This window comes from Anas platyrhynchos, chromosome 7, assembly GCF_047663525.1.
Source record: "Anas platyrhynchos isolate ZD024472 breed Pekin duck chromosome 7, IASCAAS_PekinDuck_T2T, whole genome shotgun sequence".
In the NCBI taxonomy this organism is placed as follows: domain Eukaryota; kingdom Metazoa; phylum Chordata; class Aves; order Anseriformes; family Anatidae; genus Anas; species Anas platyrhynchos.
The window spans coordinates 36,060,356-36,083,482 of NC_092593.1; the positions used below are offsets into that span (position 1 = coordinate 36,060,356).

Sequence of the window (23,127 nt, forward strand, 5' to 3'; positions counted from 1 at the left end):
TATGTAGCTCAGGGTCATAAAATTTTCTATTGTACATCTCAGAGTTGACATAGGTTGTAGGATCAAACATCAGAAAATGCAAGGTACATATTGCTATTAAAAAACAAAATAAAAAAGTGATCTTGTGCACAATCTGTACACAACTATAATTGATCTACATTACTAATCCACTTAAAAAGCTAGGATTTCTCATGAACATAGCAGATCATGTAGTTTGTCTCCACACTGAGTTCGGAATCTAAAATGGTTAGCACATTTGCACTGGGATCTTCTGACTTTATCTGCTTATGCCTGTAGCAAAGACAGTTCCTCACATGTACTTCCATTTTTAAAGCATCATATCCTGATAGTTTTTGTGTCAGTCTAGCCTGTTTTAAGAATCTCAGTGATCAACCTTCCATAATTCAGAGACGAGTTTTTATTCAGTTAATAGAAAATACTTTCAATATACGGTCATTTCCAGATCCTTTTTAAAGCTCTTAAATTACTGCTGTCACTTTCAGTCAACTGTATCTCATCCCATTTACATGAGCAGTGAAACTTGAAACATATTAACATATGATAATCTGTTAAAATCTACTTACCTATTGCTGTTTCTGGCATTGCAAAAAGAGTCTTTTCTGTAGCAACTCGGAAATGTCCATGGACTGAAAGGCCAACTCCCTGCATATGGAGCACAAACAAAGGAAATGGTTATAAAATTACCAATGAAAATAATTATAACTGTAATCCTATGCAACACACTTCCTGTTTTGCTCTACAATTAAATAATGTTACATTTACCATGCACATCTCAACAAAATATTAAATGGCCTTTTATGGTTCCAAGACCTGTAAAACATTTTTTACCTTTATGATTTGATTGAAATAGCTTTCCATGCTTTAAAAGATTGCTGACTCATACGGAGATTAACTACAAATAGCCCATGAGTGACAGCAATAACAGAAACAAGTGACCCCATTTTTCTCCATTAGTCTACTAAGCAAGTTGATATTCTTTTGCTAATGTTATATTATCTATAACTTTTGCACATACTTCAACAAACTATCATCAGCAACAACAAAAAAGCCAATACTTTTAGAATATAGATGAATTGCATGAAGCTGTAATTATGCTTTTAAAAGAAATATTAGCTATTATTATTATGTGATAATTACCAACTTTATCAATACAGAAATATTTCAAGCAGGAAAAGCCTCCAGCATTATTCATTAAAATTCAAAGTCTGTGGTTAGAAACTCTGTCTTCCTTAACCCTGTAGTTCTCCAAGTCAGAAATAAGATGCACACTGCGAAGTACCTAGCCTTCTTCTCTAGCAGACTTTTCTGATGAGGTATTTTCTTCAAACCTGCAAAGCTCCTGGTTTTGCCTATCATATTTTCTGATTTAGGCACTGAGCGGCAGCAAGGCCCAAGAAAAGGATGTATCTCCCTTTCACCAAAAAAAAAAAATACATCAGAGAAGCGTTCAATAGGCAAAATGACATATTTAATAATACTGGGATTACTCGGCACAGCCACAACAAATGGGTAAAGGATCCTCACTTCTTAAAGCTTATCTACAGAATACATACCAACACAAATCCGTAGATCCTAGCTAGACAATCCTAGCTAGACAATCCTAGACAAGTATCCTCTATTGAATATTTCACCAGTGTCATTATGCAAATATTTTCTCTCACTTTGTTTCAGCTTACTTCCTTTCCTCACTGTTATCCTCCTATCCAACCAATTTTTGTATTAAAATTAGTATCACTGTTTAAAAGAAGTCAAAGTATAATGAAGATGTAATCGATTTTTAATTAACATTTCTACTTGTTTAGATATTAGAAAAATGGCAACTAAGGTTATTAGTCTTCACAAACAACTTCACTGTATTTCAGACTTCCCAACAAAAACAGTGGCATTAGTTGAGTGATAGCTGCTTGGACCAACATTGCATGTTCAATAGGCTTTTAAGAAGACAGCAGAACATCTTTTCATTTCACTTATCTACAGGGATCTTTGGGTGAGTTTTACGTTAAAATTTTAAAAAGTTATCTCAAGCTAATAAAAATTACATCAATTTCTTCACACCATTCTTATGCATTCTTTCCTGGCCCCTTGTACGTTTCTGCCCAGCAAGAAATTAATTGTCACCACTTATTCCATTAGGGTGATGCATGATTAAATCTGAAAACATCTTAAAGGTTTTTTCTGTAAAATGAGTATCTGCCATTCTTAGTTTTTAATATAAATTTATGAAGCTTTTAAGATTCCAGTCTAATTTTCTGAGAAATGGACACTTAACATTTCTGGCTATTGTATTTGATTTTGTATGCAGAGCCTAAGCCAAATCCATACACACAGGGAACTGCTGTTTCACGGAGGCAAATGGATTTTGAGCAAAACCTGAATCTTATTTGCATATGGTACAATCTACATCTCATTCCTTATCTGTCCCTCAGCTCTTTCACTTGACTGATTGTAGATCTATCTCATCTGAGCAGCAGCAAAGGCAGCAGCCCTGTATGTAAAGCTTCATTTATTCATTAAAAAGCTCTAGAATTCTTAAAGGAAGTAGAAATGTGACTTTGGCACTTTCAACATTTTATTGTATCACACCAGACTATTTTCATTGCACTGAGCAAAATCTTTCCTATAGCAAGAGAAAGCACAATACCTGTGCTATTTTTATGTATGTTCAACAGTAATGGCAACTTCTTTACAAAGATAAATTGAAATAAAATAAAGCAAATCCATTTTGCTTTTTCTAAACTGCTTTGTTGTTGTTGTTGTTGTTTTTCTAATGCTGTATCTAAGAATACAAATACCATTTATCATAAAACATTTTCCTGGCTTATTTTCTAGGTAATCAGTAGTTTGTATAAGAAAAAAAATTCAAATTTTCAATTTGAGTTCTAAGTAGTAAAGAATGGAGTGTGAACTTCACAAAGACTGCTTCTCTTCCAAGTTTGTTCTTTTTATAGTGATAAAAATAACTGTAGAGTTTTCCTCATAAAAAGTTGAAAGGAGTAATTTTCTTTTGAAAGAATTAAATCAGATTTCACTTTCTCAAGTGCCTTAGCCATAATTGGATTTGTTTTCTAGATAGCCTTCAAGTTTTATGGTATAGATAAGAGCTTAATTTAGATACACATTTAAAAGACTAAAATTGTATTTTCTTCTTAGTCGTCGTAAAGAAAATGGCACAAATACATCTTTATTTATTTGAAGATCATTTTGAAATGATCCTACATTAAGATAAAACTAGGAGAGAAAAATGAGTTAACACTCTGAGGGTACAAACACCAGGAATATATTAAACTGCTGATCATATGCTTTCATGTGTTTATTTGCAGTTTCCCAAATGGTTATTTTAATAACTTTCACTGTATGTGTTTAACCTTCTCCATCTAATCCAGAGGAAAGATGTGTATTAGTTTAGAAGTATCCTGTATAAAGAACAAACTCTTCCAATCAGAAGTCTAAATGCATTCCTCCTCCATTTCTGGATATATATATATACATATATGTATATATGTGTATATGTGTATATGTGTATATATATATTTTTATTTTTTTTTTAAGGATGTACATATATGTTAATTTTAAACCAGAACCTTACATATCTAGAGTCCCATCTAGGAGGTCCTTCACACTATTAAAATATCTAAAGTAAGGCTATGTTCACTTAACCTTAAATGGCCCCAGCATTTACACATAGAAGCCTAAATGCTATTATGTCTTCATTAAAATGTGCTATACACTGCACTGTGAGAGACCTCCCTTTCATGATCTTCAAATATGTACTAAAGGTAATTTCTTGCTCCAGACTTTCCCAAGATACGTTTAGCCACTACAGTAAAAGACAATTCAAGTTTTCATAAGTACATAAACACGAAAAGAAGGACAAGGGAGAATATCCATCCTTTATGGAGTGTGGGGGGAAACACTGACAAGAGATGAGGAAAAGTCTGAGGTATTTAATGCCTCCCTTGCCTCAGTTTTTATTGGTAAAATTAATTTATTGGTAAAACTAATTCACCTCAGAGTACCCAGCCTGCTGAGCTGGAAGACAGAGGCAGGGAGCAGGACGAAGCCCTTATAATCAGGGGGAAATTGTTAGCAACCAGTTGAATGCCCACAGATCCATGGGACCAGTGGGATCCACCCAAGGGTGCTGAAGGAGCTGGTGGAAGTGCTTGCCGTGTTGCTTTCAATAATTTACCAGCAGTTTTGGCTAACCGGGGAGGTCCCAGCTCACTGGAGGTTCGCAAATGTGACACCCACCTACAGGAAGGGCAGGAAGGAGGATCTGGGGAACTACAGGCCTGTCAGCCTGACTTCGGTGCTAACAAAGGTCATAAAGCAGACTATCCTGGCATGGACAGGACAGCCAGGTGATCAGACCCAGTCAGCATGGGTTTAAGAAAGGCAGGCCCTGCCCAGGGCTCGGGAAGTGGTGGCCCCTCTCTACCTGGCACTGAGTCCACACCTCAAGTACTGTGTCCAGGTTTGGGCCCCTCACCACAAGAAGTCCACTGAGTTGCTCGAGAGAGCAATGAAGCTGGTGAAAGGAGTAGAAAATGACACAAAAATGGAGCAGCTGAGGGAAGTGGGGCTGTTTAGTCTGGAGAAGAGGAGGCAGAGGCCTCATCACCTGCCTGAAAGGAGGCTGCAGCGAGGTGGCTGTCGGTTCCCTTTATCAGGTGCCAAGGGATAGGACAAGAGGAAATGGCCTCAAGTTGCACCAGGGGAAGTTTAGACTGGACATCAGGAAGAATTTCTTCATGAGAAATGTGCAATAAAGGCATTGGAACAGGATGCCTAGGGTGGCATGTCTATTTAAGAGATGTGTGGCTGTGGTGCTTAGGGACATGGTTTAATGGTGGGCTTGGAAGTGTTGGGTGGATGGTTTGAGTTAATGATCTTAGAGGTCTTTTCCAGCTTAAATGATTCTATTATTCTGTTTCTCTGGTGAATCAGCGTTGGTTTTTAATCCAGATCATTTATCTTAACACTGGCAAGAACCTTTTTTTCTTTTTTCTTTTTTTTTTTTTTTTTCTACTGGCAACTGCATGTTTTATTTTTGTAAAAATGAGACCAGAAGTTAAGGTGCTTAGTAACAACCAACCAATTTAAACAATCTTTCTGTAAGGTTTTTTATATCAGTAAATCAAAACCATATAATAGCAGAAATGGTGGTCTGAAAACGCATTACTACAGACAGATAGGCGATAATAATGTGATCGCAATTTATAAATTTACTACTGTATAGGTATTAAAATACTGATCTTAATAAATGTAGTGTGTTACAACTTTACTATTAGAGCACACCTTATGAAGGTATGAAATATTGTTTGCAGATCTCTTAGTTCTGTTCAAATTCATCAACAAGCTTCTGAAGAAGCCAGCAGAGTATCTCAATTTTACTTCCCATACACATGATTTCAAACTCAGTGCAGTATGTCAAATGTCATTATGTAACAGTGTATGGAAAAATTTATCATTAGTTCCATGTTTTTCATGAGGAATACAGAACCTTACTAAAGTACTTTTCTGATGAAAAACAAAGTATAGACTACTGATATAAACTGAGCAATGGAATACAGCTACTATAAATCTCAGAAGTATGCTGTATTGTCTTAAATTGAAAATGACCCACATTAGTCATTCAGAGAACTCAACATATCTAAGAAAGATAATAGAAATTGAGGGCCACCACTACAGAAAACCACACAGTGCAAAATAAATATGCCCATCTTGAACGACATACAACAACAAAATGATGCTCATATTCACCAGCAGCATTAAGCACTGGAGTTACTAACTGAATAAACATCTGTTCACACACAGACAAGGAGACCTGTCTCACAGCAAAACCATAAACCGTATTTGTTTACTAAATAACCTAACACTGCAAAGGAGTCACTGCCTAGGAAAGCTTAAGAGACGGAATAAAAGAAATACAAACAGAAAAGGAGCTCATCTTCAGTAGGCTGATAAAGACTTTTTAGCTGTACAAGCAAACAATTTCATGATAATACTAATATCAATACCATCTGCAGTGAAAGTCCTGTTGGGAATAGTTCAAATGCAATGATTAGACATTTTAAACTAAATGAGAATGCAGTTCCTGGTAGGGCCAGAACCACAAAAGAAATGCGGCCATCAACAAGACATACTGGGCATAATATAACGAAGGGCAAGTATATCTGAACACAGATGTGTAAAAAAGACAACGTGCAGTGATTTTTGTCTGCTGATACGTTCACAAAAGCATTAGTTGGTAGAGTAAACAAGTGAAATTGATTGAGGGAGCACCAGAGGCTTATAGCTATGTTAGATCAAAAATCATTGGTATAAGAGCATTATCCCCTGCATCCACAGCAAATCTTAAACTGAATCAAAATTAATCTTTGTTCATCATTAATGCCATGGACCACTCCAAAGAGTATAATCTGTTTTTGTCAGTAGATACTAGCAGGGACAAGATGATTTATTGAACCAGAGCAATATTTTAGAATAGATCTGGACTAAGAATATCACATTCCTTAGTTGATGACATATAAATCAACTTTATACAAATATCCTAAAAAAATCATTAAAAACAGTGCTTTTGGTGGTCTTTTCAATCATTTAGTGTGTTATTTTAAAATATAAAATATTAATTTAATATACAATTTAAATATGAAATATTAATTTCCACATACTGATTATGTGCTAGAGCATCCCATTCCAAATTTCTACAGGCATACAGAAGAACAGCCGTCTGGATAACATTACCTGTAATAATATCTGACGTTTCAGTCTGAAGTGTTTTCCCTAAAGCTTAATGTCAAACCTGTAAGAAAGTTTGTGCTGTGAATGACAACCAATATTTGGTGAATGCTCTGGTGATGCTTCATGGCACAAACCAATGGCAGAATTCATTCCAGTTGTGTGTTTCCTAAAGTTTACTTCTACCTTCACCACAAATTCAAACATAACACTAAAAACTTCCCCTTAATTTATTAATATCTTCTGTGATGACCTAGAAGTGTAACTTGTTCTCCTGACCTCTGATTATTTAAACAGATTTGCTCAACTACATTAATAGTAATCATTTAGGTCAATTTCTTCTAACAGTAAAACTTGAAAAAAAATCATAGAGGCCACAGCAGCACTGCTACAATGACTGTCTTTTACAAACAAAATTCAGATTCAATTTTGAAAATCCCTGTTCTGATTTTGCTACTAGCAGCCAAAATTCATGCAGAAGCATCAGTGGCAGTCAAACACATGCCTTCAGAGTAAGGAGGTAGACCTTCTTGCTTCTTCACTATTCTTACTGTGACTTATTTATTAACTATCCTTTTTTTTTAATTATCGTCTCTAAAATTCTTGAAGACAAGCGTTGTTCCTCTGCAACACCTAAAAATGTAGCTACTGCAAGAAATACAAAGATTTGGACTAGCCACATCCGAACAGCTGCAGAGAAGGCAGGAAAGAGACGGGACCCATTTCAGGAAGATGCATCAACACACAACTAAGCTTTTAGGTTTTCTGTTAAAACTGAATAAAACACTTTTTGTTCTTAGAGATGGGCACATGCAACATTTTTTTTTATTTTTTTTTAAAAAAAGGAGCGTAGTTATTTGGGTGAAATGTGCAAACTAAGGGAATTTTGTCATGATGTTCCATTTCTTAGGAAAAAAATGCTTAAAAAAATAAAATAAAGCAGACATTAAAACTAACTGAAGGAGAAAATAAGCATTCACAGTCTTCTGGGAAATAAGAAAAATTAACAGGGGATGGAGAAGCAGGCAAAGATAATTCTCTTCAGAACTTTTGTCCTTGATCTATAATAAAGGGAAGGAAAGGGAAATAATGAGATGAGAAAATTCTCAATATGAGACTCTAAATGAAGGCCCAGAATTAAAGAAAAATAGTAGAATTTCTAGCAAGAAAGACTGTGGTGTTAAATGGTAAGAATGAATCCATGCAGAAGCGCACAAAATATCTGCGATGACACTAAACAGTGCAAGGGTGCAAAAGGTTTCCATGAAGCCATACAGAAAACCTCCTATAAACGTACACAGGTTGCACGAAAATAAATAAAATAAATAAATAAATAAAAATAAAAAAATACAGAAAGTACAGCTTAGAACCTCAAATTTAGTCACAGAGTAGACAAGTGATGTCTACTCTCTGACGTGATCTCTACCCCGTTACACTGCACAGAAATGCAGAAAACATTTGTTCTGTGCTTCAAAAATATTCAGTGCAGTACAATTGTATAATGCCAACATGTATGTTAAGGAAGTCTGCCTTTCTTTCTACGTGTAAAATAGTGGCATCCGTTCCTTTTTGTATTGGACATTGAAGAATGTAGATTTGACAGAGGGACTGGAGCTTTGCTTTCTGTACCACTACTGTTTTCAAACCCGTAGTTTAAAATATTTGTTTTCAAGACAGTGCTTTATGGTTGGCCCTTTGGGGAATAACATCATGTGCAAATTGTTGAACATTCAGTAGTTATTTTTTTGTATTGATGTCAAAAACTGCTGATGTTACAGCCCGATTAGCTACAGAATGAAGTGTGCCATTTGTCCCTGGGATCAAGCGCAGGAGCTTAGCAGGCAGACGCACATGCCAGATGGTCAATACAGCGTAGTATCCGCCAAGAGTGCATCCTGTTTTAGTATTGCTTCAGCATTGTTTTCAACATCCTGTATTACAAAAGCTAAGAGGTACATAAGTCAACCTCACAAAGGTTGGTTTCAAAGTACAACAGATAACTACTTCCAAAATCTCTATTTTCCAATAAAAGCTTGCTTCAGCTTTGAAGCACAGACAACAAATGGACAAGAAGTTTCTGTACGGTACACAAGCATGAGTTTCTAGGGGAGCCAGAGAGAGAAAAGGAGAGAAAGAGAGAATAGGAAAGCAGCTTATCCAGGTTTAGTATGTCAATATTCCAGGCAGATTCTAGGGCATAAATTAAAAAAAAAAAAAAAAAAAAAACCAACCTGACTGCAGATATTTTAATAGTGGGAAGGGCTCTAGCTTTTCAGAATGTTGTAAGCTGAAGTTTCACCAAAATGTTAGGCTTAAGTTGAAATAAAACACTGCAAACTCCCTCCAAAAAGTTATTTATTCTAAGTTTTGAAAAGTTTTTACTGTTTAAAGCAAACTAAAAGCCTAAAAGAGAAATATTCCACTTTTTCTGGAAGAGCATTAAAATGTTATCGTACCCCCACGTCAAACCCTTCTTAAGTCCTCACAAAGACAAGTGGACTATACTTGATATGTATATGGAGCCAATAAATATGGAGCAAAGATGCAAACTTCACCTAAGCACATTTCTGTTTAAAGACCTATGTGTCAGGTCCTAAGACCTGCTTTAAAAAATAAATCAGATTCCTCTAACAATATAAGCAACCAGAATGTTTTGCTGAAAATCAAGTGGCGCTGACACACATGTACAAAGTTAAATATGAGCACTAAGCTCACACTTTCTACAACAACGTAAAAGGCTGCGGGAATTTTGAATCTGTAGCCCAGAAGGGAAGAATGGTTCAATATGCAACAGGAAGAGTTTTTCCAAACTGCAGAGTGGGTTCAGGGATTTGCTTGCATCTAATTCTCTGGAACCTCTAAACAGCCCTGTGGCTTACATTAAATTGACGTTATCACTCAGTAAGCAACGTTATGAAAAAAATTCATATTCTGAGCTGCAAAGTTTATGATGCTAAGAAAACATAGCCTAGATGATATCACTATTAAATGAAGAGCACAATTACCTGGAAGCATTTTAAGATATCAGCAATTTGCAGCCACACTGAGACAGCACCTCTACTGAGCCAATCATTAATAAAGTTTTATTTGGTATTTTTCATTAGCTGCTTGGATGAGGAAATAACAAGGGGTTTGTTTTTTTTGTTGTTTTTTTGCTGTTTTTTTGTTTGTTTTTAATATATGTATAGATATAATTTCCAAATTACATTTTGGGAGGGTATTATTACTTTGAAGGGCAGAGATCAGAATTCAAAACTATCTCACTTCAGAGAAATGGTGGAACAAGATCAGACAGATATAAATGAAGTGAAATCAACTACATCTGCAAAAGTAAAATCTAATGCAACCTTGCAAGCATGCTTTTTATAGAACAAATGCCTTAAAGCTTTCCAGACCTGAAACCAACTAGTAACTTAATAGAAACAGTAACAAAATGCTGCTGCAAAAAGAATTTACTTCAGACTCTATGCTACAGCAGGCACCAAAGGGTGGAACTGTACCCACTTAGCCTAGATTTACCACAGCTGGGAAGCCTAACCAGCTTGATGTGGTGGAGCTACAAAAGGCAATGCCAGGTGATACAATGCTCAGGAGGAAGTAAGGGCTTGTTTGGTTTTTTAATAGTCTTTCAGGACAAGCGTAGTTTGCTGAGATTGATGCTGACACACAAATTCTGTTCAAGGAAGAACTAAATACTGGTAAAAGGTAAGTGACAAGGAACTACACTGTGACAGAAGTTTACATTCTGCAAGCAAAAAGAGGTAAGAATAATGGCTTTAAGAGTATGTAGGTGTGGTGGCTTCCTAGCATCTGATGTTTTAGGAGGCTTTGGTTTGCGTGAGTTACTTGTGATAGAATACTTCTATCGTATATAGAGGATAATCATTCTGCTCTACTTGGTGCTAATGAATTCCCCAGCTGAAACACAGTCTGGTTTTTGGTAATGAACTGTAAAGTACACAAATTAGAGAGATTCCAGAGGATTGCAAGAAGACAAAGGGAATTAATCTATAGTAAAGACTAAAGAACTACTAGTCTTTTCCCAGTTAAAGTGAGATGGCTGGGAGAAAGGAAAGTATTTCAAAATGCTCTTAGAGAGCTGTGATTAAGGAATATATTGACTACATACACTGAAGGCTTAAATTAGACACTAGGGAAATCACGAAAGAGTAATTAAGTAGTAGGGTAGGATGTCTAGAAAAACTGAATTCCTGATGATAGAAACTTCTGAACGCATTAGGTGGAAATCTCCTAAGCTCTCATCACTCTATATTTCACACTACTTCAAAGTGCAGAAGAATAATCTCAAGGATCCTCTGTACTTCTGTAATCTGAATCTCAATGTATGTGTCATTATTACCCGAGTGACTAAGGCAGGATCAAACAGTATTTTAAACTCTCTAATAGCCACCTTGAAGACGCTTTACCTAAGTGCCTTAGATGTAGACTCTCACTTTCAAAGCCCTTGCTTAAAAAAACTGTGCTGATGTGTGTGTTGACGAAGTAATAGAAAGCCACTTGTGAATCCGGAGAGACAAACAATGAGTCTTCTCAGAACTGCAATAAATATAGCTGAGATCTTTTTCTACTGAGGAGAGAACAAAGCAGGCAGCAGTTCATGCTGCTACTGCCATCACCAACTGGGCCTAAAAGCTGAGGGTGCAGGGCCGTGGAAACAAGGTTGGGTGACCTCTGTCTCTCAAAGTTGCAAACTATATTCAAATTCCAGCTTCCTATTTCTCTCTCTAAACATGTATTTAACATTTTGTTATTAAGCAAAAGGACACACCCTTTAACAGCAAACGTGGAATTTAAAATTTATTTCACATTTTTTTTAGTCAAATGCCATCATTTTTGCTTCGTAAGATATTCTTGTCACTCAAACCTACTGCCCTGAAGCTGAATAAGTATGAAAAGATTAGAAGACAGACTTATGTGGAATTCCAATTCGTGATGAACTATAGAGTATATACAAAAAGGTGCAGAGAACAAGCTCCACAGCCCCATCTGTTGGCTAATTAAGCTCTCCAGAGTGTCACCTACCAGACTGAAGAACAAAGTTGATGTGGAACCAGTTCATTTTTTGGAATACAATTCCAAGTTTATCACAAATCTAAGATACATGCAAATCAACAGCGAATTTTATTACCTGAGTAGTAATAACTGAGTTTCTAATACGCTGCTGGATTTTTTAACCAATTTTAAATTAGAACAACATTGCACTCAATATGCATGGTGCTACAAAGGCGTACCTGCATTTCTGAGCATGGCTGAAATTGATGTGGTTGCATTTTTATTCACAGATAAATGGTGTAGAGTGAAATTGAAGCATTTAAGAGGGTCTCGTGACTTTTAAGCCCAAGCTTAAACCACTTGCTTTTAAAGCTAAAGACCTGAACATGGTTTGTTGTGTGTTTGTTTGTTTTTAATGACAGTTACTGTGGTTCACAATCGACAAATACTTCTAGCTCCCACTCACTTGCAGGGACTAAGACAGATTTTGAGCATATGAAATAGATTAAATATGACCTTATTGTGTCAAAAACATAGATCCCTAATGTTTGAGTGATTTAAAACAAATCATTTAATTACCACAAATAGAATAACTCCTTTGTATGAATGCAGTTTCAGTGAATAATTGGAGTAGGATAGGGAACTTCCATGCAACAAGCAAAACAAGGTAAGAGGATGAACGTGACCAGGTTTGTTCCAGTGGTTTTAATCTAAAAATCTTACTGCAGTGCACCTATTTTAACCACAATAGAAAAGAGCTGCTGCAAGCTTTGTTTGGTTAAGGCCAGGAGTGATGGGGGTTCCCCATGCTGACAACACTGATGGAAGAAGGTGGATAAAGAAGGAAGCTAGCACACCTTTCCTGCTTGAACATTAGTGATTTGTCTAAATGGACCAATCTTGCAGAGGTAGCTAAAAGGAACACAGCTCAAAACCGTCACAGAGCACATACACAAAAATTAATAGGCATTGAGAAATACTGCTGCCGACCTCCTGTGTTAAACCATCAGTGGATACTTCCATGTACTGTGAGGAGAAAAAGTGTGTTGATTAAAAAAAAAAAAAAAAGCATGCATTCCTGTAAGAAGGGCATTAAAGGACATTATCTCAGAGTAAACTGCAGCTCCACTAACACTGCTAAATAAATAGCATTCAAGGTTATATGAAAGTTTAAAAGCAGTCCATAAACTGACACCTAACTTTTTCTTCCCCTACCTTAGATTGCATACTTTTTCAACCAAAATTGTATTTTTTTAATCACTGACATGAAAGACAACCATGACTTCAGTGTGGGATCTTGAGGTGGTACCACAAAGTTTCAAATATAACACAAGGACTAAAATCCTGGCTCTCAGACACAGTCAAAGAGTGGGCAACAGAACCCTGTATGCTTTAACAGAAATGAGGTGTGTATATTCAGGCTTTGGAATGATATGCTTGTTCCATCTTTTTATTTTTTTTAATTTCAGAAAGCCCACTGCAAGAAAAGGCAAAATGCCTCTTGTGAAATAGTATTTTAGGCTATTATACCAAAATAATGTTTTAGAGAACTGCAAGACAAAAGTACTTCATTGAAAGCTGTTGAGGTCTTCCATGCTCATGCCTCTACTTGTGTTAAACTTTGCCTACAGCAAACACTTGATGAGATTCCTTAAAACATTGAAAAGGAATGCAGTAGAACAGAAGCTGCAGTGTAAGAAAGTGTAAAAGTCAGAAGGAGAACAAAAATGCTTGAAGAGTAGCTCTCAAAAAGAAAAAAAAACAAAAACAACACAAACAAAGAAGAAACCCTGGAGGTGACATACCTGGACAAGCAGGCCAGGTCTTCTCTTTCTATCTTTTCTATCTTTTTCTATTTTCTCTTTCCGAGCAAGATAACATACCTCTCTAGTCATCAGGTCCTGCAGTGAAAGGTCCCCTTAGCTGTTGAGTAGCTGCATAACATCTTAAGATCTACGTCATGTTTCAAATGTCTTTATTAAATAAAACTATATAGGCCTCTGTAGAACAGATGAAAGAAACTGTTCCTTCCTAGAAGGAAGTTACTCTCTTATATTCCAGCTGCATAAGTTGGGCAATAAATACCATCAACTTCATATCACAAGCAGATGTTAAAAACAAAACCAGAAACTCCACTGGCTTAATGAGCTGGTAGCATACGCATTGAAGCAGCTTTCCAGCATAACTATTGACACTGCGTAATAGAGATCCTTTAAATCTTCACTTTCAGCAGCAAGAAAAAACTATCTGTCAAGAACTGTATTGAAGCAGTTGTAATTAGCAGTCCAGGAATGCTTGTCATCACCCATAAATCTAAGTGACAATATGGCAGACAGACATCACTGTCAAACTCATTGTTCAAAATAACTCCAGATTATTGTACTCTGTTCCCTACTATGATGCACTTATATCCAACAGATGTCAAACTGAAGTGAACAGCATTTCAGCATGTAGAAAAGCATGGTACTGCCATTTACTACCTACTCACAGTATTTAGAGCCAACAATTGCTAAAACAACTATTAGCACTGACTATAACTAGCAATGTGACGGAGTCTCCTCCACTCGTATGCTTTGGAAACAAGATGTGACCTTGGAGAAGGATATCAGGATCCTGTAGCTTATGAACTGGGAGTACTGCAGAGGTGAGTCTGCAGATGCATTTCCCAGTCAGTTCATGGGAAAATGTAGAACTCTCTTTAACAGATGCTCATAACAAGCTTTGAGATTTTTTCCATTTTTTTCAAAGACTTGCCTTTTAGATGTATATTTATATAGTTCTATTTTCTAATAAATGTTGAGTAGAAAATTATTCAACTCTTGTATAATCCACAAACTCACACTGAAGTGTTCTGAAAACCTTTGGGTGGTGTTTGCTACAGTGACAAGATTGTGCTCTTTTCTCAAGCCTACTGGCAGATCCTCAGAGGAAGCAGTTGCAGTAGCTATCAAAGAACAGCAGAAGAACAGCAAGGTAGTCTGACAAGCTAGATACAAAAAGGATGGATTTAAATGTTTGTTCTTAAATTGAAATGTTTGACACACTTCATGCAACTCAAGTACACCACGTTACATTACTTCTAAACAAATTCTATTAGATATAACACCAAGGTACTTACCCCTCCCATTGTAATGCCATCAATAAGTGCCACATAAGGTTTCTTGCAAGTGCCTACAAGAAATGTAAAAAAAAAAAAAAAAAAATGTAATTTCTTCAAAAGAATGACTAACCATATGCATGACAACTTCCTCATGTCTTATTTCAGCAAGAGCAAATAAATAAATAAATAAATAGCAAATTTAAACAAAATATCAACTTACAATGAAGCTTCTTCACATAATTATTAAGCAGGGGAAAGACATACCAGTGAGTGGCTTACTACATTCCTAGTGTTGTAAGAGAACATGAAACATCAGATGGCTTGCTATGTGAGCATCTGATAATCCAGCCATATCTGGCTATTACAAATAATTTTGTAACAAGTTAGGGTGAAAGGGGAACTGTTGTGTCTATCTGACAGCTTGGAGTAAGAGCATAGAGCATGTACCAGTACATCAGTACAAAGTCAGATTCATTGGTAGATTTAAGCCAAAATGTGACTGAACTACTACAATATGAACGTGTTCTGTCTTGCCAAGTCTGCTGCATGTTACCCGTGTGTGGCACACGTCAAGATGTTGCCCTAAAGCACTACAGTTTTATTTGTCAGCTTTATCTGTTGGAGCTCATAGAAATTATGAAACTAAAGATCTGATGCTGTCAATTACTGTTTACAGAAAGATTCAGAAGCCTTCCGAGAATGAAATTGCTGCTTCATATTTGTCATTTTCAGGTCAGACAAAGTTGAATTAGATTGCTGATAGAGGTATCTGCTAAAATAGCTGTTTTCTGTAGCAACTATAGATTATTGTTTAAAAAAAAAACAACTATTTTACAAGGCACTTCAATCCTCCAAGTCGATAGAAACTGCGAGAACTGAATTTTTAACTCTGTTCTTGCATCAACTTATAAGCTAGAACATGGACTCTCGATGTTAGACTTTGAACTAAATTTCTACAGAAGTATGTCTGCAAATGCAGTGAAAACAGCTCCTCTGTGTACTTGAAGTTCTAAAATACAATATAAAAATATTTATTTTTAGTAGAAGTCTCAGTCTTAAAGGAATATGATTATACCAGATTTACCCAAAATCTAGGTTTTGTAATTATATTGCATTATAGGAATAATATACAATAATCAATTACAATAAAATAAAATAAAATCCTGAGGTATGTAGTCTTTAACTGTTTGCCAAAGCAATATTTAGATTTTTCCATGACACCTTAAATATTTTCTTTGCTGGAGACAGGAAGGTACATAAAAATGCTAATTCTAATAAGTATTACTTTATACTCTTTTGATAACTTCAGTTATTATGCAACATTTTCACCTCTTTTCCTGCAGTGACTAATACTGGATACTTCTGATCAATGTTTAAAAATCCAAACTTTATTCAACTGAAATATGTTCGAAGATGTTTCTTCTGATTGTAACACTCAACCCTTGATTTTCATCCAAAAGAATATCACTTACTCTAATATTCTATTATCTATATTTTATGGACAAGCAAAGAGAGAAAGTAAATTTATATTCAAAGTCATTGTTATGAAAACAATACAGTTCTAAAACTTGCTGTTGAACATACCAATGGCATTGTTCAGGGTATATTCTTCTCTGAAGAAATCTTGTGCCAGTTTATCTCCAACTTTTCCTGCATCTGTGATGGCTTAAGAGAAACAAAAATTCTAAAGGTAACTAAGGTTAATAGAACACACAAATACAAGTACAAAAATCAGTATTGCATGAAAAAAAAAAAACAAAAAAAAAAACTTGTCCTACAGCAGTCAACAGCAACTTAATCCTGCTTTATTTTACTTGAGCAAACAAATTTATCAAATTTAAATATGAACAGCTATCCATTTTGAGTCCCTTCCATTATGCTGGAGAGTTGAGAGACCACAGTCTATTTTCTACACTATGGAACCCCTCCTAGCGGTTGTCAGTCTTGTCTGTAGTATTTCATATCAATATATGGAACAGTCACTTAAAACTGATTACACTGAAGACTGAATACTAAAAATGAGAAGCCAGTAAGAGTAGGGCATAATTTAACAGTAACCTGTACTGCTTGATTACCTAGGATTTAAAACAACTGCCAATTCAAACAGTTTGGAGACTTTCTACCATTCATAGTTAAAGAATAATCACAAATACATTGATCGCTGTAGCCAGCTACTTATCTAGCCACCTCTGAGTCAAACATCAGAGAAATTATCCAATAAAGCTATCTGTTAGAACCCTTCAAATTTCTTGTAAATAAGCTGTCTTTAATGAAATGCTGGGAAGAAGAAGGAAGAGACAAGAAACCTCTCAGTGACTGGCTGCTATCACCAGTTATTCATAAGCAAGAATTTGACATATCTTTCCCAGTTACTGTTTTGTGTTGACTGCTTTAATTTATTTACTGTGACTCAGGTAAACAGAGGCTTGCCACAGAACAGTGAGTTTAGTTGTGCCAACTTCTTCTACCACCTTGATGCACAGATGCTGTATGATGCTGTTGTCATGAGACAGCTGTTGGAACATTGCGTATAAAACAGTAAAAACTATTTAAAGTGACTATAGCCCTTACCTCTGATGTCACCACCAGCACAAAAAGCTTTTCCTCCAGTTCCCTTTATGATTATTAGAAAAGTTTCAGGATCTTGCTCCCAAGCCTAAAGTGAGGCAAATGTTTCCACATAAGATTAACATTCTAATTCAACATTCTTTTTCTGTATAGTATGATTCTTATTTTATTTTTTCAGAAAGATTGTTTTTAAAATGAAGTCTGAGAGCTTCACACATTTGCTTAGGAGTTTCTAACTGCCACTCCATTGTCATATTCAACCCTGGTGGCAGAGATTTGCACAGCCACTTTGTGTATTTCAGAATGCTCAAAGACAGCTCCCATTCTCTGACGAAAAGCAGCACTCCCTAAAGCAGGGCCCTATATAAACCTGGATGGGAACACAATGCTGGGGGAGAAAGGTGGGAATAGAGAAGATATAGTAACTGTTTCAAGACAATTCATGGAAGTTTTGTATATCTAAGATGTGCAGCAAGGAAAAGAGCATTTAAATTGTTGATGGATATTTTCAAAATGATTGCAATCAATACCTGTCAAGGACTGGATTAAGCCAATTTGTGCACAGATGCATCTGTGACAAGGTATTTCTGTCTACCAGCAGCTATACTTAAAATTACTCCACCTTTTAAGGTTGTGCATAAAACAAATCCAGTTCTCAGTACTGCTTTAAATGTTCTTCAAAGAATGCGTAAGTTTGCAACATAACCATCTGTCAAAATATCAAGAGGCAGGTAACTGTCTAACAAATACTGGTATTTAATATTTGACTTTCTGCATATGATGAACAACATCGTTAAATTAAAAAAGACTATTTGCATGCTTAAAATTTCACGTTACTTTACTGAGAAGCATTGTCCATAACTCCACAAGGCTCTTTTTTAGGGAATGAAACTAAAGCAACTTGCTTCATGATAATTTGATCTTTTTCAGCTATGCAACTTCCCAGCAAAACATGCACTCAGCTCAGAGGCAACACCTCTGTACAGCTTAGAATATGTGCTGACTGACCAACTGGGTGTTGTGAACAGAAACATATAAACACTAACTACTGCTTGCCTTTAATTCAGTCCTGGTGTTAATACAGGGGTCTTATCTATGCAGATGCTAAAACTTCACTTTTTGTCTGACAGCTTTTTTCTTTGGTGTCTCTTCTTTCTAACCTGCTTGAAATTGTCTGTTCTTTTCCATCCTACACATCTGAGCTCATTAGCAAGTGTTCTCACAATTTAATTATTTAAATTGGTATGCTATGAAGTGTCAGAATGAATTTTAAAAGCAGTATCAGGTAACGTAACAGCTACTAACCTTTATTTGTGGATAAATTTGTTGGATCATAGAAAGATTTAGTGCATTGAGAGCCTTGGGTCTATTCAAAGTTATTATTCCTGCACCTCCTTTCTTTTCCAACAACACTTCATCTGAAGAACCAGTATGCTTACACATTTTCTGTAAGTGCAAAAACAAATAAAATAAATATGTTAATGTCTTTGATGTCTTAAGTAACATACGAGAGCATTTACGGAAATATACTCTCAAAGCACACTATTTAAGATTATAAAAATATGTGTTTTGAATTTCACATTAAGGCTTTCCCACTGTAATTCAAGTCATATTTGTATTTCTTACATGGTTCTCTTGGAGCTGCTTTATTATTCTGAAGGACTCTGACAAACCTCAGACAAGCTTTTGAGCTATATGCTCTTTGGCAATGACACTTGAGATACTAAACGATGAACTGTGGTGTTTAAAACTGACATTCAGAAAATACCTACAACAATTGCAGTAAGAGTTTTGTATGTCCCTAGTGCTAGTTTGATACTGCAACCACAAATGTACATACAACTTCTTATGTAATTTCTAACAGTTGAGTTGGTTGCTAACCTATTTTCACAATTGAATTTCACATTCAAACTCAAAGTTGAATGACATTTAAGGAATATAACGAAACTAACACAGAAATTAACTATAAAATTAGGGAAAGCCAAATAATTGGGCTTTAGTTTATGGTTTAGTAGACACACAACAAAGTGCTCACATACATAGACAATGTTCTGCCTGAATGGCATTCAGAAGCACCACACACACACATTAGAAGTTGCATGTGTTGTCTGTCTCAGGTACGGAGTTAAACGTCCCAAGGGCTTCCACCTCAGTCAAACACGATGTAGTTCTTACCAAATGCTGTAATATTACTTGCAGTCTGTTAAATGGCTTCAGTCTGAAAAAGAAATGTTAAAAACTAAAATTCTAAAACAGCTATACAACCCCCAAATGCACAGCTGAGCAAAGCTTTGTCAGAAAATTTCTAGACTTGATTGCTCTACATTCCACTTTGTCTTAATCAAGTAATATTTTGATATCAAAGCGGTTGGAAGTATCGTTGCATGTTGTTATATATAGATACCAACGTCAACTGCTAATGTTTTCATTGCATTTAAGCAATTGCAAGTTGTCTGGGCGCTAATATGACAAAGTAGGAGTTTGGGGGATGCTTGTCTGGAACTTTTAATACTTGTATTTTGGAAAAAACAAAAAAACAAAAAAAAAAAACCACCACAGTCCTGAGGCTTCCATTACACAAAGCCTGCTCTCGCTGTGTTGCATGTATGCACATTTAAGTAGGGTTTACGAAACAACTCGAGCAAAGTTAATGCTTGTGCTGCCAAGAGGAGATATCTGGCCATACCAAACTGTTTATAAAAGCAGGTTTTGAACCTGTTACTTAATTTAAGTAACAGACTTTTATTGTCGTTGTATTCTCCTGAGGAGAACAATAAAACCAGCATCCCCACACACAGCAGGCGCGCTGGGATGAGGTGATTTTTAAGCTCCCTTCATGATCCCAGTAATTGTGTGATTTTATGCAAAGCGGCATTCTCAGGACTTCACGCCACAGCCACCATCATCACGTTATACCACGGCGGGGAGGAAGCCGCGGGGGCTGAGGGCAGGGCGCGGGGCAGGCACCGAGCCCTGAGGCGACGCCATTTCGGGGGGGGGGGGGGGGGGGAAGCGGCCGCGCGGCCGTTACCTGGGCAGCGGCCGCAGCAGGCGGGCCGCCATGGCGGCTGCCGGCGCCGTCGCTCTCCGTCATGGGCCCCGGTACGGCGGGGCTGGGCGGGGCGGGAGCATGCGCGGCGCCTCAGCCCCGGCACGGGGGTGTTGTAACTCGTGTGGGTGTGGGGCTGGAGCCCCGCTGGGTCCCGCACCCTGTTAGATGCTCAGGGTGTCCGCCAGGCTGCGTGTGGCAGTGTGGTGCTGGCAGCAGCAAGGCTTGGTCCGGTGTTTATGACCTCCATGTTCTGCCCCCCCCTCCCCCCTGTGCCTCACAGGCTCTGTGCTGCCTGCTCGGCCATCGACGTGCCGCTGAGTGACTGAGGAGCTGAGCCCATGTGCCGCCACACCGCCAGGCAGGGCTGCTGTAAAGGGAGGAGGACCTCAAGGAAGGTAAAGGCAGGGACTGAGGAGGTGGTGTGGCTGCTGCACCAGTGGCAGCCAGACACAGCCCTGAGCTCAAACACAGCCTGCACTCAGAGCAAATACACTCAAATCGCACTCAGGGAAACTGCCTTTTTTCAAATATAAATGCATTAAGACAATATATTGTTCATTAAAACAATTCAATATGTTCTCAATATAAGTTCATTAAGACAATTGAGGATTTACAGGCATCATACTAGTAGCCCATAATACTAAATTACCTTTTTATTCAGTAACTGTTACACTGCTCCATAGACTTTTATTTTTTTTTAAGCTGACACATACCATCGTGAGACATCAAAAAGTATGGTGAACCAAAGTGGTGCGTTAGGTACATTAGTAGAAATGTAGCTTCACTATCTCAATATAGCAAGTTCAGCGCTTGATTTGTATCTGTATTGACAACAAACAAAAGCAAACAAGCAAACTTTGCAGCAAGTTTATTTTGCTGGAACAAAAAATCCACGCCTTCTGTAGCACTTCTGGAGAAGTCCCCAGAGGGCAGCCTTGCTCTTTATTTCTAGAAATGATTCAGCCCCTGCTTGCAGCAGCGTCATCAGTATTGGCATTTCCGTTGTAGTAACTCGGGGCATATTAAATTTAGTTGTAAAAATCTTCATCAGGCTAAATAGACACAAGGCAATACACGAAACGTTTCAGTATTATGTAGCCTCAGTTTTCAGTCTCGTACATTGTGGGGAAAAAATGACTGAGAGAACAGGACAGAAGGTGCTTTTGCAGGCTTTGGGAGCGTGCCTACTGCGAGTTAATTAACTGCAGGATTCATTAGGCCATCCAGACTATATAGACCTTTACTCATAGATCATATGGTTGTGAAAGATGTGGCCTGTTAACGTTATCTTGACTATATAAAACCTTATATACTGTCTTACAGCAAGTTGCATACAATCAAATCTAAACCAACCGAAGCAACACCAAATTACCATGGTGGCCAAATCTGAACCCATATTTATATTTTTTATTTATATTTATACTTGTTAAGAGTGGGATAACTGCATCTCTTATCTAGGCCTAACCAGGTTATGGGGAGTTTGATAAGCAGGTAATGTTTTTGTACTTAGTATCTGATGCCTGAAAGTCTATATATTTCACTAGCAAATATGAACAGCGCCTTTCTATAGAGGAATCCTTTTGTTAGTATCGTTGTGGAAATGAAGAAATCAGTGCATGGAAGCTAATCGCAGGTAAGAGCGAGAGGAGTCTGTGAAACTCCTGGAAATGTCTTAATAAATTCCACCTGCACACGAAGGGGAAGGCTGTGATCAGGACATGATTACACAGGATGGCAGTGTCTAGGAGTCCAGAATAGAAGTCAGTGGTCTGATTCACCTTTTACTTATCCAGATTTTAATCTATTTCATCCTCTCCTGGCTTCAGTGTAAATAATGGTGTAGAGCCTTTCTTTGTTCTCTCCCAGCTGTATGTCTGATTTGGAACAAGAGCGGGGCCTGCTCATTTGTAGATAATGAAGTAATACAAGCATTGTCTTGCAACAGCTACCAATTTCTTTCCAGGGTGATGACACTGAATTTATGCTTAATGTTTTTTTTTTTCTTTTTTTTTTTTTCCTGTTGGTTTCGAGAAGGAGCTTTGGAGCCCTGTTTCTTGAGCCTTGCGTTCTACTTTATTTTAAAACATGCCACTGATGGCTTAAATTTACCTGTGTGTTTTTGTTTGTTTGTACGGAGCTCTGAAGAGTACTGCAGTTTTCTCACTGATAACCATTTGGTGCGTGCAAGCCAGTCCAAAGTTGGGTTCAAAAAGTAACTCAGATACCAGGGATTTTAGTAGTACTTCACACCCTATTTTCTGCAGAGTGGAATGCCAAAGGGAAAACGCTTTCTAAAAAGAAAATAAAAGATTGCTATCCATAAAAGTAGTGAAAACATTGAAAATAATGGAATTTTATATGAGAATAAGTTGAATGAGATAACATTTAACTAGGGATTATTTTGATATTGCTATCAGCAAAGAGGGCTGTGGCAGAGTGGATATTTTAGGGGTGAGCAGCACCCCTAGTAACCGAGCCAGGAATTCAGGGAGTGCAAGTGCAGTAGCCAGAAGGATAGGCAGGTTGTAATTCCTCCCTGTGGAGAAATTTCCTGGCAGTGAGTTCAGCAGGTTTGGAAAGAGAAAACAAATTGCAGACTGTAGGAGGACTTCAGAGTTGAGCAGATGTTTGG

At 37.1% G+C, this 23,127-nt stretch overlaps 2 protein-coding genes across 4 annotated transcripts in view; one reads left to right on the forward strand and one right to left on the reverse strand.

Moving 5' to 3' along the window:
- HIBCH (3-hydroxyisobutyryl-CoA hydrolase) overlaps positions 1–20,628 on the reverse strand; it is a 42,040-nt gene extending 21,412 nt beyond the window's left edge. The window contains exons 1-7 of one of the 3 annotated variants that reach the window (XM_038182046.2): positions 20,475–20,628; positions 19,619–19,661; positions 18,749–18,889; positions 17,447–17,531; positions 16,460–16,540; positions 14,894–14,946; positions 585–663 (exon numbers count right to left, since the gene is read on the reverse strand). In XM_038182046.2, the coding sequence (XP_038037974.2) occupies positions 585–663; positions 14,894–14,946; positions 16,460–16,540; positions 17,447–17,531; positions 18,749–18,889; positions 19,619–19,661; positions 20,475–20,506 (514 nt within the window). In that variant the 5' untranslated portion in view covers positions 20,507–20,628. Of the gene's footprint in view, positions 1–584; positions 664–14,893; positions 14,947–16,459; positions 16,541–17,446; positions 17,532–18,748; positions 18,890–19,482; positions 19,662–20,474 lie in introns of all 3 variants that reach the window. The other 2 variants (XM_072040511.1, XM_038182047.2) reach the window with 2 other exon arrangements.
- MFSD6 (major facilitator superfamily domain containing 6) overlaps positions 20,453–23,127 on the forward strand; it is a 39,085-nt gene continuing 36,410 nt past the window's right edge. Inside the window, exons 1-2 of the mRNA XM_072040503.1 lie at positions 20,453–20,545; positions 20,776–20,890. The gene's annotated coding sequence lies outside the window, so the exon portion shown is untranslated. The remainder of the gene's footprint in view (positions 20,546–20,775; positions 20,891–23,127) is intronic.